This window comes from Rhinolophus sinicus, chromosome 16, assembly GCF_057876585.1.
Source record: "Rhinolophus sinicus isolate RSI-liver-muscle chromosome 16, RSI-T2T, whole genome shotgun sequence".
Classification (NCBI taxonomy): Eukaryota; Metazoa; Chordata; class Mammalia; order Chiroptera; family Rhinolophidae; genus Rhinolophus; species Rhinolophus sinicus.
Window position 1 is genome coordinate 11793852 of NC_142516.1, and position 15690 is coordinate 11809541.

The 15690-nt window shown below is 58.9% G+C and overlaps 1 protein-coding gene across 10 annotated transcripts in view; it reads right to left on the reverse strand.

Moving 5' to 3' along the window:
* DAB2IP (DAB2 interacting protein) overlaps positions 1-15690 on the reverse strand; it is a 183842-nt gene that overhangs the window by 23971 nt on the left and 144181 nt on the right. For 9 of the 10 annotated variants that reach the window (XM_074330947.2, XM_088793318.1, XM_074330951.2 and 6 more), the window contains 3 exons: positions 4401-4554; positions 2645-2743; positions 1226-1780 (listed from right to left, as the gene is read on the reverse strand). In XM_074330947.2, the coding sequence (XP_074187048.2) occupies positions 1226-1780; positions 2645-2743; positions 4401-4554 (808 nt within the window). Of the gene's footprint in view, positions 1-1225; positions 1781-2644; positions 2744-4400; positions 4555-14094; positions 14242-15690 lie in introns of those variants that run through there. The other variant, XM_074330953.2, reaches the window with a different exon arrangement.

A 15690-nucleotide genomic window follows, 5' to 3' on the forward strand; every position in this document is an offset into this window, starting at 1 on the left:
CCCCACGGAGCCACGCTGAGAAAGTTCCTCTCCCCGCTCCCACACTCGCTGCACACCACGAGTCCAAAGGGGCCATAGGGCTCTGGAGGGCAGAAAGGAGGCCAGGGACTTCCAGCCATGGCTTCCCCTCCCCAGGGCCTCTGGGAACAGGTAAGAGGTTAGGGGCACCAGTGGAGTCACGCACCCTGGGCTCCGCCCTGAGGACCCGAGGCCCAGCGCCCAACCTGTGCCTCCCGATCCCAGGCCGAGGGACATTGACACAGGGCAGACCTCATCACAGGCCACTCGGCTCTCAACCCACACCGTGTCCGCAGGGCAAAGGCTCAACTGAGGCCAGCACACAAGCCTTTCTGCAACATGGATGGATGGGCCCACATCCAATCCCCCTCCTCCACTGTGGCCCCCGCAGGCAGCTACCCCGGGGAAGGAGCAGGGTGATGAGGGGGAAGGTCCACCTTTGAGGCCCCCAGAACCATGCTCTACTGTGCTGGGTAGGAAAGTGTTGGGGAGCCTTCCGGAAGGAGCCTACTTGTCTAAAACTAGGTGGGTGCGGCACGGCCTGGCAGGGAGTGAAAGGGGAAAGCAGGTGGGGAGGGGAGAGCGGGTCCCCTCCAGCCCCGCAGTAGGTCCTGCCGGGATGGTTTTAAACAAGTACTGTTTCTGTGGGCTCTGGGGCTGGGGACGACTGTAGCCATGACTGCTGACCGTCGAATGGCCGTAAGAGTGACCGCGTGTGTGAATCTGTGTGTGGGTGTGAGACTTAGGGGTGAGGCTGGGGCTGCGACAGTGGCTGTACCCTGGTGGTCACCAGTTGGGGATGTCAACCAAACAACACCTGCTGGACATGTGTGTCTGGGTCGCAGGGACTTCTGTGCTGGGAAAGGCTGGCCTCTTGACCTGCTCCCCTCGAGCCTCAGAGACCAGCTCCCTGGGGTAGTGGGGGAGGCCCCTACAACCCACTTCCTAAGTACAAGCTGCCATGCCATCCATCGGCTCCATACCTGCGCCTCAGCGATCAGATGCACCACGGGGCAGGAGCACGAAGACCCCCACTCCACGATGCAACTCTTGGGTTTAGGGGGCCCACCTGGCCATGACCGGTGCCCCCGTTAGGGCTGAAATCCACGACGCAGACATGGGGAGCAGCAGGCAACCTCGTGCCTCCTCGGGCCTTTCCACAGGGCCACGCGGCGTGGGGGAGCCCTCCCTGGGCCCGCACACGCACCTTCACCTTGCCCGTGCTCTGCAGGATGTGCACCAGGGCCGACGCCATCTCCTCCTTGGTCTTGGCACTGAGGATGGGCTCGAGGGCCGCACAGAGCCCCAGGTAGTGGTTGGTGATGTGCTCGGCAAACTCCTTGTACATCTCCATGGGCAGGATGGTGATGGTCTGGTAACGCGCCTTGATGCGGATCATGGGCCCGGGGCCCTTGCCGCCCTTGGGGTTGGGCGTCACCACCGGGTACCACTTTTCCACGAACTGCCGCCCGGCCACCGAGGTGGCGGGCAGGCTCACCAGGCCCAGGTAACTGTTGCGCTCCTTCTTCTTTTTCTTGTCGGTCTCCCGGTACAGGTGGACGGTGACGGTGCGCAGGGGCGGCAGGTTGTGGAACTCAAAGTGCTCGCCCCAGAAGACATTGTCCGTCTTGAGCTTGCCCGTGGTGCGGGCGTAGAGCACGTCGTCCAGGCACAGCTCGCACAGGTACTTCTTCTTGGCCGGCAGGTCCTTGGCTTCGATCACCCACAGCTTCAGGACGTGCTCCACACGCCGGCTGTTGTCCTGCACACGCCCAAGGGGAACTGGGGTCACTGGGGGGCCGGCTCCCTGCCACCGCCCGGCCCGGAGCTGTGGAGGGGATCCTGGAGGGGATCCTGGAGGGGGCGGGGAGGGCCAGGGGCAGCTGTGGAGGGAGCCTGACAGTGTGACACGGGGCTGGACCTCTGCTCTGCCGCGTCCTAGCTCACTGATCTTGGGCAAGTGACTGAATCCGAGCCTCAGTTCCCTTTTCTACAGAACAGGAATAACTAGTGGGAGACGAAGGAAGAGGCTCGCACAGTGCTTGGCACACAGGCCGCCACTGTGCTGTTTATTAGCTTTTCTATAAAGTCGCCTAAGACGTGACCACTGCTGAGGCACCTTCTGTACTGACATGACAGTGACCAGGACAGCCCAGGCATCAGGTCAGCCAGGGACACAGACACAGCAGCAGGTGACTACAGCTGGGTGATGAAGCCGATGGGAGAGGCCCAGGGACAGTGGCAACAGAGGGCATGAGCCTGGGCTGGCCATGTTCACTGGAGGACAGGACAGTTGTCTAGGCTGGAGCTGGATGGGTGAGCAGGAATCGGCCAGGGGGCGTGGGCACAAGAAACCCAGGCAGAAGGATGGCAGCACCACCTCCCCACCAGCCTGACACTCGGTTCCCTGGCCCAGCCTCCTGTGTGTGGCTGCGAGGCCCACCGCGCTGGTCAGTCTGGCCAACAAACCCTACTGCCCACCTGGCCCTGTGTCCACGCGGCTGCTCCCACCCCCACCCCAGCCCACACCAGAGATCCCCACCCCTGCTCCCTCGTGTCGGAGGCTGTGCTTCTGCTCTGAGGCTAACCTCAATCCCCCGGCTTTGGGGCGGGGGCACAGGCCTACCTTGTTGGGGTGTACCGCTCGCCGCAGGTTCTCCATCCACTTATCCCGCTCGGCTGCTGACCGGCAGGAGAAGCACTTGCTTCCTGACGACGTTGTCACCTACGGGGAAGAACAGGACAGTGTCATAGGGGAGGGGAACACAGCAAGGCAGGGCATGGCAGAAGGCCTCTGGGGCTTGACGGGCTTCGGCTGCCAGGTCTGCCGCACGACCTCAGGGAGGAGGCAGAACGAGGCTCAGAATGGCCCCTGTAGGTCACATCTGCCGGGGGTGCACTGAGGTCACCGTCCCAGAGCAAGTGACACAGTGGCCCAGCCCTGCACCACCTGGTGCTGTCCTGGCCCCCCACTCCTGCCTCAGCACCTCTGTCCGTAGGACAGTATCTTTCTGACTCCAACCCCTCTCTCCCGAAGATGGGAATAGAGAAGACTTGGGGGGTCTGCTCGGGTCCCAGGGCCATGTTTAACCCGAGTCTCCTTCCTCAGGAGGAGCCACAGGCACAACCATGGGGAGGCATCAGGACCACTCAGGCCTCGGCTCACACCTCCTGACAGTTCTCGTTTGCCAAGTGACAGTGATGGTCACAGAAACTTAACACTTTGGGGGCCAGACTGGAGAAATGAGAATTGGGCTATCGGGGTGTGCTGGGCCCTGGGGTCCTCCCGCCGGGAACTCTTACCCTCCCCTCGCCGTGGGGCTCTTGCTCGTCCTCCAGTTTCCTCCAGGTGACGGAGCCCAGCCCAAACTGCTCCTGCTCTGTTCCCCTGTCCCCGGCACCATGCCAAGAGCTCTGCAGCGGGGAGCCAGACTCCTCCAGCCATTTAAGGGCCTGCACAAGCCACAGCCCCCCTGCTGTGGACAAGTGCCAGGCACCATCTTCAGCCCGTCCCAGGCAAAGAAGTCAGAGCCCACAAGGAGCCCGGCTGGACCACGAGTCTTGAACCAGAAACAGGCACAGGGCTGGGGCACATTCTACTCTTTCCCTGGGGCTGGGGTGCCAGGAGGTTGCCACATTTATCCCCAAATGGCTGATTTTCATTACCAGGCTCATTCCTCTATCAGAGAGCTCCCCTAGTTATGCAAAATCCTTGTGGGTGGGAGTGGGGGGTGAGATGGGAAGAGAATATGAATAATGAGCGAAGCCATCGGCAACTCCCAGGAACACCTGCGACATTCATTACCCTGGTGCTGGCTTGGCCTGAGGCTTGTTGTGACCTCTGACATCTTGCCCTCTCTGGGCCTCAGATTCCCCAACTATAGTGAGGGACCAGACAGGTAACCCCAGATACAGCCCCGCCAGGTTGGGCTGCTGCCTTCTGCTTGCTCTCAAACCTTGGGTCACAGAAGCTAGAGCAAGAAAGGTTCTGGCTCACTTTATAGAGGTGAGACCGGGCCAGAAAAGGGGCCCTCTCCACCATCCTACACTGAATTTGGGGGGTTTCAAAGGAGGGTGAGCAGGTTCGAGACACGGGCCTGGGGCTTGAGCAATTCCGCAAGAGCTTTTACCCCCTTTCACCCCCGGGGGACTTTGCCCTCACCAACATGGAGGACAGAGCTGGTCCATCCTCAAGGAGCCCACAGAGAAGGAATGAAGCCCCCAACCTCCCAGCTCCACCTGGTCTCAGGAGCCGAAAGCTGTGAGCAGATTCTAGGCCAGTGTCCCAAAGCCGAGGCCACCAAGCACTCCAGGAGGGTATCTGGAGGACCACCCCTGGCCAGGAGAGGCTGCTGGCGCCTGCCCGCCCCGACGTGACCCACCTCGAAGCAGTAGTCCTGGCCCAGGAGGCTGCTGTGAACAGGCTTGATGACCACGTCGTCCTCCATGCTGAGGTCCAGCGCGTCCACTGCGTTGCTGGGGCTGAGCAGGGACTCGTGGGAGCGAGACTCTTTCAGCCTCGGCATCAGATGGGACCTGGGGGGGGACAGCAGCTGTGTCAGGCTGGTCCCTCACTCCCCTCCCTTGCCCTCTCCTCCAGGAGGCCTGCCCAGACCCCAGGCAGGAGGCAATCACTTCCCTCTCAACTCCCACCACCCTTTTCATCTCACGACAGACTTGGCGGGGGAGGGGGCACTGTGAGGGTGGTGTCACAGAGACCCCTTATCAGTCCCTTTGCCCACTGCAGGACTCTGGGTAAGTGGTTCAGCCTCTAAGGGAGCAAGCGGCTGAGGACGATGCCACCAACTCAGGAGTTGAAAGTCAGCATTGAGTACGGGGTAGGGTCTGCCCTGGCTCCTAAGGGGACTCAGAGACCCACGGGAAAGAGCTGACCCCACCCAGGCAGCTTTCCCCACCCCCCTTCCCCTCAGCCCTGGTCCCCATCCAAGACCAGAGCAGCCACCCATTCGTCTAGAATGTCACTGCCAACAAAGCCCTTTCTCATACACCATCCCGCTCCACCCCCAGCCCCACTTGAGGCAAACGAGCCAAACGGACCCCTGATGCACCCATTTTACAGATGAGGACAGTGCGGCTCAAAATGGAAGGGATACAGCCATCTGCACAGTACCCAAGATGCCGAGACTCAGGCCAGGCTGGGTCCACATACTGGGGATTGGGGATCCAGGCCAGGGTCAGTGGGCCCAACACAGGCACAAAGAGCAGAGGTGCCCAAGGGGAGCCCAAACCTGGACTGGCTGGCAGACTTGGCTTCACTGGTCACCAGCTTTGTGGCTCTGGGCAAATGACTATCTCTCTCTGAGCCTGTTTCCTCAGCACATCATACACCTCACATAGCACCTGCACCGGTGCTCGGTAGGGTCTACCTCAGAGAGGTGAATGTCCCTTTCTAGAACCAGCAGCACACAGCAGTGCCCACTGGAGCCCCCGGGAGCTGGCATGGAACCGGCCCTGGGCTTAACTCCCCCAGTCCCTCGGCCATTCAGCTCCTGGCCTCCAATGATCCCAGGCTCAGTCCATCAGTCTCTCCCTGCCTCACCAAGCAAAGTCCCTCCCTCGGGCCGTCGAGGCCTGGCAGTATCACCACACACTTCCCCGCAGGCCACACATCCTGTAACCTCCTTCCATGACCAGGTGGAGTAAAGAGGGCTAAAACCACTATGTGTGGGCTCAAGAATCCAGAGACAAGCAGACGGGCTCTGCCCAGAGGGCCTCACAGGCTGACGGACGCCACCTCCCACCCCCAAACTCCAAATCTCCATGGCAACAGCCAACATGGAGTCCTGTGCTAGGCGCTGCCTGGGAGTCAGAGCTGGAACTGGGACCCCAGCCCTTGGGGTCCCCACAGCCCAACCCAAGAGACCCAGTCAGTCTTCCCCCAACTGCTCCCCCACGCCTAGCACAAAGCTGGCACACGGTAGGGCTCAGATCACTTGAGCTGTATCGATGCCCTCAGGCAGAACTTCTGAAAGCTCTAGAGGAATGGACAGACCAGAGGGAGCCTGTGAGACAGGCTGAAACCAGGTTAGAACCAACCCAAACCTCTGCAGGGCCCACGCATGGCACTTCTCAGTGAGGCCCAAGCCCACTGCATCGCAGCCGGGGTGCCTCTGCTCTTCCAGCACCCTCTCTCTGGGAGGCAGCGTTTCACACACATGCCCTGTGGTCTGCCACGTCACCCCTGCTGGGTGCTGATCGGCTCTCCCCTTGATGAGCCCTCCAGGCCTTGCTCGAATGGCCCAGTCTCCTCCCCCATCATAGCACTGACCACTGCCATGGGTGGGTCTGCCGTCCCCTTCGATGAGATTCCACCCTGGGCTGCCCACCTCAGGGGACAGACTCCACGCCTCCCTCCTGAACGCGGCTTCATACCTCAGTGCACGAGAAGCCCTGCCTTGGATGCCGGGGAAGTCACTTGACCTAGGACTGGCTGGGACCCACAGCCCCCTAGGCGAGCGTCCCGGGCTGAAAACCCAGCCTGCAGGTCGGGATTAGGCGGCTTCTGGCCCAGGCTGGAGACCCTGCCAGGTAAGGATGCTGGGAGTCAGGGCGGGTGGAGTAGGGACCCAGGAAGTGTGAAGGGAGGAGACATTCGGGCTGCCTCCTGCCCAGGAAGCCTGAACGAGCTGGCTGGGGAGAGGAAAGGCAGGCTCCGTTCAGTGGACTGGGCCTGCCCAGGGAGACCCAAGGGGCCCCGGTTCTGTAGCCAGGAGCCCGACAGGCCCAGGCCAGACTCCAAAGCAGCCAGAGCCTGGAACCTGTGGCTGCAGAATCCTCCCCTTCCTTCCCACCATTCTACCCCACAAACATGCCCCAGCTGGCCCAGGCCTCACTGGGAAGGTTCCTGGCTCGTAGAGGGCTGTGGGCAAGCTCACAGTAAGGCAAGCTGGCGGCAGCTGGGCAGCCCTGACCCTCGCATCACCCCAGTGCTTTCCACGTGGGAGGGCGTGCAGCAGGCCCGAGCTCACTGGAAGGAGGAGGCATGGGGACAAGGCCGGCCCGGAGAGGCCTAGTGGCTCCTCCAGGGGCCAGGCTGCTCCTGCACAGGGGAGGCCAGGCTCCGACCGCCGCCCTGTGCGGTGGCACGAAATCCTCACACTTCCCAGGAAGAGGTGGTGCCATGATTCCCAGGCCACAGGGTAGTGAGACCTACCCTGGACCCCTAAGCTACTGAGTTGTCTTGGCCAGGGCATGTGGACAGCAGGGTAGGAGTGCCCCAATGGCCTTCTCCGTCTAGACCACAGCAGCACCCTCCTGCCAGACCGGCCCCTCTACCCAACATGGCGTCACTCCCAGCCCTCCGCTCTGCCCTCAAGGCCTGTAGATAAGGCCGGTACTGCGCCCTTCCTGGAACGCCCCCTTCTCCACCTCCCCCCCCAGCACACTGACCAGTGACCTAGATGCTCTTCCCAGCTGGTCCCTGACCGACCATGACCATCCTCGCCCTCTGGGGGCCTAAGCCCACGCTGTTTTCTGAACCTGTGCCACCTTCCCCCTCACCTTCCCTGCCGAACGACATCCTTCTTTCTCTGTTTTCAAAGCCCAGGCCCAACGCCACCACCACCACGCTGTCCCTGGTCTCTGCAGACAGACGAGAGCTCACACCCAGACGGTGTGGCTGAGCCCCCACCCCACGCCACTTTCCCAGCTGTCCCCTCACCTCATTCTCATGCCAACCCATCAAGACTGAGGTTCCACACCTTCCGCACCTCAGAAAGGCCGGGTGGCTTGCCCAAGATTGCATGGGTGGCAAGAGGCCAAGTGGGATTTGAACCCCATTCAGCAGAGCCCGAGACTAATTCCGTCACCATAAGGCTGGTCCCACGGGCAGGCAAAGACCCACGGCCAGCTGCCCTGCTCACTGGGACCCACTCATTCCAGGTCCAGGAGGAAGAGCTGGGGGTGCTGGCTGGGCAGAGGCAGCCCCTGCCCAGGGCCCAGGAGCCCAGGAAACGTGGGCATGGCACGGGCACGGGCAAAGCTGCTGCTGGAGATACAGCCAGGCCCCAACAGCAGCTCATTGTGAGGCTGGGACGCAGGCACAACGGGACTTTGTCCCAGCTCCTGAGCCACAGCCTTATCTGATAGCTCTCCAGCCAACCCACGAGCTGTTTTCCAACTCCATCCTTTGTTCTCTGAAAAGGTTAGTGACACAGAAGTTTAGCAAATTCCCCATTATTTCAAGGAGGGAGGAGACCAAAAACCAAAATGTGCAAATATCAAAAAGCCCTTTCTGACATGGGGAGGATGTTCCCAGCCACGGGCGGGGTGAGTTGCCAATGGGGTTGTACAGTCTGGAAGGTAAGAGGCTCAGAGTCACCCTCCAAATCTCAAAAGGGGCAGAGCGTGCTGCCCTGTATGCCCCGAGGGCAGGGCCGGAACCAGGAAAGGCCAATTCCAGCTCAGTCACAGCTGTCCCCAAATGGGCCTGGCTGGTTTGGTTTAGAGGGAGCAGGTACCCTGTCGCTGGAGGTGTGCAAGCAGGAACTGGGAGACCCTTTTAAACATGCCGCAGAGAGGGTGCCTGCACTGCTAGGGGGCTATTGGGGTAACAGGCCAGGCAGGCAGTGGAACAAGCTCCAGGAGTGTACACACACACACACACACACGCGCCCTGCGGGTGGGAACGGGCAGGAGGGCCTAGTGTCAAGGGGGCCTGGCTATGGAGCAACTCTAGTCTCCATTCCTTATAAACATGCAACTTGGAGTACTTGTAAGTCGCTCACCTCTCCAGGCCTCAGTTTCCCCATCTATAAGTGGGGAGAATGACTTCCCTTCCTCAAAGGGCTGCTTTAAGGATCAAATGAGATCATGCAGGTGAGACGCTCGGGGGAGCAGGGGTGAATGCAGTGATTCAATCAGTCACGCGTGGCAGTTCCTGTACCCTCTATCTGTTCTATTCACTGGCCTCACAGCCAGACACCACTGTAGGAGAGGGTACAGTTGTGAACGAGGCTGAGGAAGGACGTGCACGCTGTCATCCAGGCTGGCGTTTCTAGCGTAGGTGACACTCCTGACATTTGGGGTGACAAGACAGGGACTTGCCAGGCCATCCTCCGTCCCTTTCCTCTGATGACTCAAATCCCTTAGCTTCTCCATGCCTCAGTTTTCTCCATCTGCAAAGCAGGACACACTACTTCTACACAAATGCTGGGATGCCTCAAAAAAAAGGGCTTTAATTTCCTGAAGTGAAAGAAAGGGAGAAAAGCGTACCTGGGAAGTGAGCAGGAGACCCCGCTGCGGGGGCCACTGTAGTCCCTCTGCCTATGACTAGAGCAGAGTCCCCCAAACCCAACCTCCCGCTCACAAGCTTGTGCGGTCCCGAGCCACTTCCCACTGTCATAGCCAGGCCTGGAAGGGGTAGAAATCCCGGATAAAGTTAGTCTCCACAGAGGAGATGCCCATCGAGGGCTGGCAGGACCTGCGGACTCTGCAGTCAGATCAGAACGTGCCAGCCATGCTTCTGCCTGGCACAGCCTGGCAGGTCCAGATCGCAGGGCTGGAATCTCTGTCCACGGTAGGATCTGGGTCCTGGTGCACAGTCAGAGTGAGGGCGCTGATCTTCGGGGAACCCAGCGGCAGGACACAAACAGCACAGTGAACAACCCGAAACAGCCAGCAGAGGCATCTGTCTCCAGGCCCAGCCTCGCTTTTCTGGTCTGGGAACGGGCTGCTCAGAAGACCAGCGCTCACTCCTGGCCCAGCTAGGGTCCCAGGGGAGGGAAGAAGAATGCAGCCGCCTAGTGGCCCCCAAGGGATCTGGAGAGAGAGCCTGTCCTTAAAAGGCAGGGAGGCTGGCCACCCAGCTTGGGAAGGCTTCCTGGGATGCCAGCGCCTGCCCTGGGGGCGTGGTCCCTTTTGGCCCTGGTCCCTTTTGGCCCTGGGCTCTCGCAGTCCAAGGCAAGGGAGCAGGTCCTAGCAGTCACTGGAAATGTGACCCTGTCCCCATACCCATCCCAAGCCCTGGGCTGGGAGGGGGGCCTGTTTTTCCCCTTGACACCACAGGGCTGAGCTGGCAAAGGAAGACCCACACCCTGGCAACCAAGATAGGAGGCCTGGGAGGCTTATTCGTGCTGTGGCTCCACATATGCTGACGGAATTACCAGCACTGTGACAGCCTGGACTTAAGAGCCACTTACTAAGTACCTACTAGGTGGTCAGCTATGCGACAGGCGTTCTTACCAAGGTAGGCACATCAATGCCTCCTCTGAACAAGCCTGAACAAAAGGCAGCATCGCCCCAGTGGAAAGGGGGAGCAGGAACGCAAACAGGTCAGCAGAGCCCGGGCTGCACACAGACCTTTCCTGCACACACCCCAGGTAACGTAAAGGATTAGATGAAGGAAGCTTCGGGACACCAGAGGAAGCCGAGGCTTGGAGAGAAGAGTGGTTTAGCCAGGGCACACGGTCCAGAAGTGAAAGCTGGGATCCTAGTGGACCACTCACCTTCTGTGGGACGGTCCTGGAACCTACTTCACACTGGGCGAGGCCTGGAGGCCGGGCACCCAATCAGCCCAGGGCTCCAGCCAGCTCCTGTCCTGGACCCTGAATCTCTGCCCGCGACCTGGGACCCACCCTGTTTGCTTTGGACCCATAGACCTGCTGCACGGCCCTTCCCTCCTCTCTCTAGGCTGCTGTTTCCTCACCTGCTGAGCTGCTTCAGAAAGTGCCACCCCCCACACACACACACATGTCAACTTCCTATAAACATAAGGGACCACATACTGACTACTACAGCTATCACCTCCGCCATCACCGTCATATCGTCACAGTGACACCTCATTGCTTCCTGCTGGCGACTTAGGCCACAAGGTCGGGGAGAGACCTGGGATGCAGGGGAGCTGGTCCTGGGCCTCAAACGGGACAGGCACCCTCAACATCCCGGCCATACCCCATCCCCACGCTTCCCAGTATAGCCCTGCAGCCTAATGGACTTTTCAAAACACATTCGGGAACACATTTACCTCCCTACATCTTATTTCTTTTTTTGGGGGGGTGGGGGTAGGGGTGGGGACAAAGGGCATGCAGAGAGAGAAGAAACAAAAAAAACTTTCCATCTAATCCCCTCAAGTCCTCCTGCAACCTGAATAATTTTGGGTTTTTAATCAATAGCTGTCAGACTTGTCAAATTACTTTGGGGACCGCAAAGCAGTTTTTAAACATTCATAAACCTCAGTGGAACAGTAAAGTGCCCTGAATTTTAAAACAAGAGAATGTGAGGAACACTCATTCAACAGGATGAGATTTGGGCAAGTCGAAAGTGAGCTGAGGGCCACGTGCCCCTCTTGCTTCTGAGCAGGGATAGCTCTCCACCCCCTCACTGGTCCCCAGGAGAAAGCACCAAGCCTGACCCAACTGCTTTGAAAGATCAGGCAGGGTGACATCCCCAAACTGTAAGCCCCCTTAGTCACCCTGAGTGAAGTGCCACGCCCAGCCCGAGGACTCAAACCCCAGCCTCAGCTGCCACAACCCCTGACACTGTCAACCCCAGAGCAGCCAGACCGCAGCCCACTGCACACGTGCTGCCCTCTGCCAGACTGCCCGTCCCCAGCTTCTCCCTTTGGGCCGTTCTTGAGAATGGTTCAGAGCCCTGGCCGAGGTGTTTCCTCCCTGCAAGCTCAGTGTTCTCCTCCCTGGGCCCACTGACATTTCTAAGACACCTCTCACTCCGCCCAGCAGGCAGAGCCCTGCTGGCCCTGCTCGCGTGTGGGTTCCCCAAAAGCCTCTGCCAACCGACCCACAGACCCTCAGCCGCTCCCCCACCACCTCCCAGTCCCATTTAAGGAGAGATGGCTGCATCTGGGAACAAGCGCTGACATCCTAGGCTCCAGCCCAATGCTCATCTGCTGTCTCTTCAATTCCAGCCACCATTTGGGACAGAGGGGCTTTGTGGCCTCAAGAAGACAAGAGGCAAAGACAGAAAGGGGAAGGGGCTCTCGGCCAAGGAAGCAGACCTCAGGCTGGCCTCTCCTGTACCCCAGCTTCCTCACCTGTCTCCTGCCAGAGGCTGCGGCAAGTTCACTATGCTAACGCCTTCCAACTCATGGGCTAGTAAGTCCTGCGCCCCTGTATATAGTTACTGAGCACCTCCAGTAAGCCAGCTCTGTTCCTGGGGCCTTGGGACCCCCACTCCCCCTTCCTCCCAAAGCCTGGTATCTGGGAATCCCAGTGGGGCCTCAGAGCTCTGCGTCTCAGATTGTCACTAGCAGGAAACAGCCAGGAATACTCAACAGCAGCGAAACAGCAGGAGGGGTGGTGCCAGCAAGCCACAGGCTCCCAGGCCACCAGCAAAGACTGAAACTCAGAGAAATGTAAAAAAAAAAATCTGGGGTGTGACTGGTGAGTTCCTCCTGCTCCTAGGGGCCGTGCATCAAAGCCATCTGTGACTCTCCTGCACCTACTCACCCAACACACAGCATTGCTCCAGGCCCCTGGGAAGGGCACGAGGCAGCCATTGGCTCCACATGTAACAGGCCCCACACACCTGAACCTCAGGTAGCCCAGCTGCCCAACTACAGTTATGGAAACTGAGGCTCTGAGACCCCAAGGGCCTTCCAAAAGCTGAGACGGTGTGACAGACACCAAGAGCCCACCCTCTTTTCCTACCCCACACTGGCTGACTCTAGGATGAGCTAGCCCTATCTGTCATTTGCCAGCTGGCTGACGGGATTCCAGCTAATAAAACCATACACTTTAAACACAGCTTCCAAGGTGCGTCTCAGCCCATCTCAGCCCCATGGGGCCGCAGTCACCCTGGGCTGCCCACCTCCACTTAGGCCACGCCCAGCAGCTAAGTCCTACTTGTAGGTCAAGGGCTGGCTCAAAGACCACCACCTCCGTGGACCTGCCCCCGCAGAACTCACAACTCCCTCCAGGGTTTGCCCCTACGCGCCCACCCCAATGTACACCGGGAAGTGGAGGCTCGAGTGGCGAGTGGTGGCTCAGCGAGGCCCAGCAGCTTGCCCAAGGTCAGAGTTCACAGGCACCAGGGCAGGGCTGCAGGCCTGGCATCTGGGCTCCAATTTCAAACGCTCTGCACTGCCTGTCAACGCCTCAGGCTGTCACAAAACCTACAGAAATCGTGTGATCAACTTTCAAATAACTTACAGGAACCCTGAGTCACCACAACTATACTGAGCCCTGCCTTTTCACCTCCTGTATGGCGCTGGGCAAATCATTTCCCCTGTCAGGAAAATGGTGACATGGACACCGAGCTGGTGGGAATGTGATCAGTGAAAGTAGCTAGGACGGAGGGACACTTGTAACAAGCCAGGCAGCTCCTTTATTCCTCACAAGCCTTCTACAAGAGTCTGTAACGAGCCCAATTTCTGACTTCTCAGAGACGGGGACTCCCCAGTAAAGAGTGCCGCATCACAGTGACCTGGCTCCTGACAACTGTCCCAAATATTCACGCTGGAGCAAAACACACTCCAGGCCCAGACACAGCCTGGTCTCCCTCTCCCACCACCCCACCCTGCAGGCCAGTGTTTCAGGGAACAGACGTGGGCAGGGAGAAAGAGGGGAAAAAGAAGAGACTCGCTAGGGGGTTAGGCGCAGATGACATGGACCCCAAATCCCGGCACAGCCTCACCCAGTCCAGCTTAGCCCAGCCCAGTCCAGCCCAGCCCAGGGTTGGGCGACTCAGAGCAAAGGCCGAGCTCCTCAGCTCAGAAAACTTTCCAGCAGTTCCTAGCATTTCCCGTTCTCAGTGGAGCACGCCACAGAGCCATCGGGGCTTGTCTGCAGAAAGAAGCAAATGACACTGATTTCCTCTTTTTTTGAAAACTAAAGACAGCCATAACACTTCTCGGTTTCTTGCTTTTTGGCGGTGCTATCCTAATTGCTTCCACATTCTAGGCTGGCAGTAGATGTCTACAGAGAAGCAGACACCATCCCTGGGGACTCCTCAGCCCCACCCAAGGTTGGCATCTGTGACAGCCCCTCTTTGACCAGCAGCTCCCACCCCTTCACTTAGATCGCCCTGGGCCCAGGAGGCTGGTTGGTGGCCCTGAGGCTGGCAGCCTCCCTCCTTCCAACCTCCGTTCAGGCCACTCACCATCCCTCAGCGTGGCTGCCAAGCTCACCAGGCCCAGGAAACCACGGGGCCAGGCCAGCCAGCCTGTTGCCCACTGTTCCCCACTGGGCCCAGCCAGTCCAACCCAGCTCTGGTCCTGGACATACTACTCCAGCCCTGTCCGCTGGGACTAATGAGGCTAGTTAAACAAAGGCTAAGTTCCAACTCTCTGTAATGTGCTTTTAAAGGGCCAGTATCCCATCAGACCAGTAGGGGACTTAAAGGCACAGATCCCTTTTTCTGTACAGAAAATAGGACATCAAAAAAAAAGAAAATCCCCCCAAAGACATGATCAAACCGAAGGCCTTGGGCTTCTAAGGAAGACTTCAGATGAAATGCACAATAGTAAAAACCTGTATTTCACCCAAAGTTCCCAAAGATCCCCCAAACAATGGGGCCCCATCTTAAAAATACTATCACCAACCTAATAGTAATGGCAGCACTCACTCACTCTGCACCCAGCACAGCACTTAGCATCTCATAGCACTGCCTCCTTACTCCTCACAACCACTTCACAGGAAGGCATTACCTAACCCCCAGCTTACAGAGGAAGCTGCAGTGGCCAGAGGATTTCACAGTCTGCAGCAAAGCGAGGACCCAGCCCCAGCCCCGTGAGGTCAGCCAAAGCCAGCATGCTTTCTCCCACCTGCTCCCTCCACCTCCCAGAGGCCCAGCTTTCCCCAGAATGATACCCAAGCCCCACCTGGTCCAGTCACCAGCACCTTTCCTTCATGGGGAAAATGAAGGGGGTCAGGATGAGCAATCACTTGTCACAGATGCCCCAACACTGGGCTTTCATCTGGGCCCCAGCACCCTGTGAGGTAGGTTCTATTCTTTCCCCCTTCTTGCAGATGAGAAAACTGGAAATCATGACATCTGAGGCAACATGCAAGGAGACAGAGGCTAGGTCAAGGTGAACATAGGAGGAGGAGGGAGAGAGGGGTGTCTGCCAGCCCTGTAGGGGTGGGCACTTCACAAGCCGGCCTCAGTGCCCTCCTGGACGAGTTGCACGGCTGGAGGCGGTGGCAGGTGAGGGGAGCTGTCCTTCCAAACCCTGGGCTCAGACAAGCTGGCCAAGACCCCCCCACAGTCCACAAGAATAGAGGCGGCAGGGATGGAGGCTCTCCTGGGGCCCCTAGTCCCCAAGGGTGGGCAGGGCCTGCCTGCCTAGCTGGTGGATAAGAGGGGGCAGAGGACAGGAAAGGAGGAAAGATTTGACTGCCTGTGCCTCAGTGCCTAGTCTAGCAAGCCCTCCAATAAAGACAGGCCCTTTCCTGGCAGGCAGAAGGTGCTATATGGCTATCCTCCATCAGAAAGGCCAAAGCCAGCTAGAGTCCTCATGCCTAACTCTGCAGGGCCAGGTTATTCAAGGATTTACTGCCCTCATTCTGTTTCTATGGAGCCTGGCACTCAAATATGCCTGATGCCCGGTAGCCTAGTGGCTAAGACCGCAGGCTTTGAAGCCAGACTGTCTGAGTTCAAATCTAGGCTGTGCCACTTGTAACTTGTGTCTTCTTAGGTAAGTCAAGTCACCTCTCTGGGCCTCTCTCAGTTTCCCCCTCTGTAAAACAGGCAATA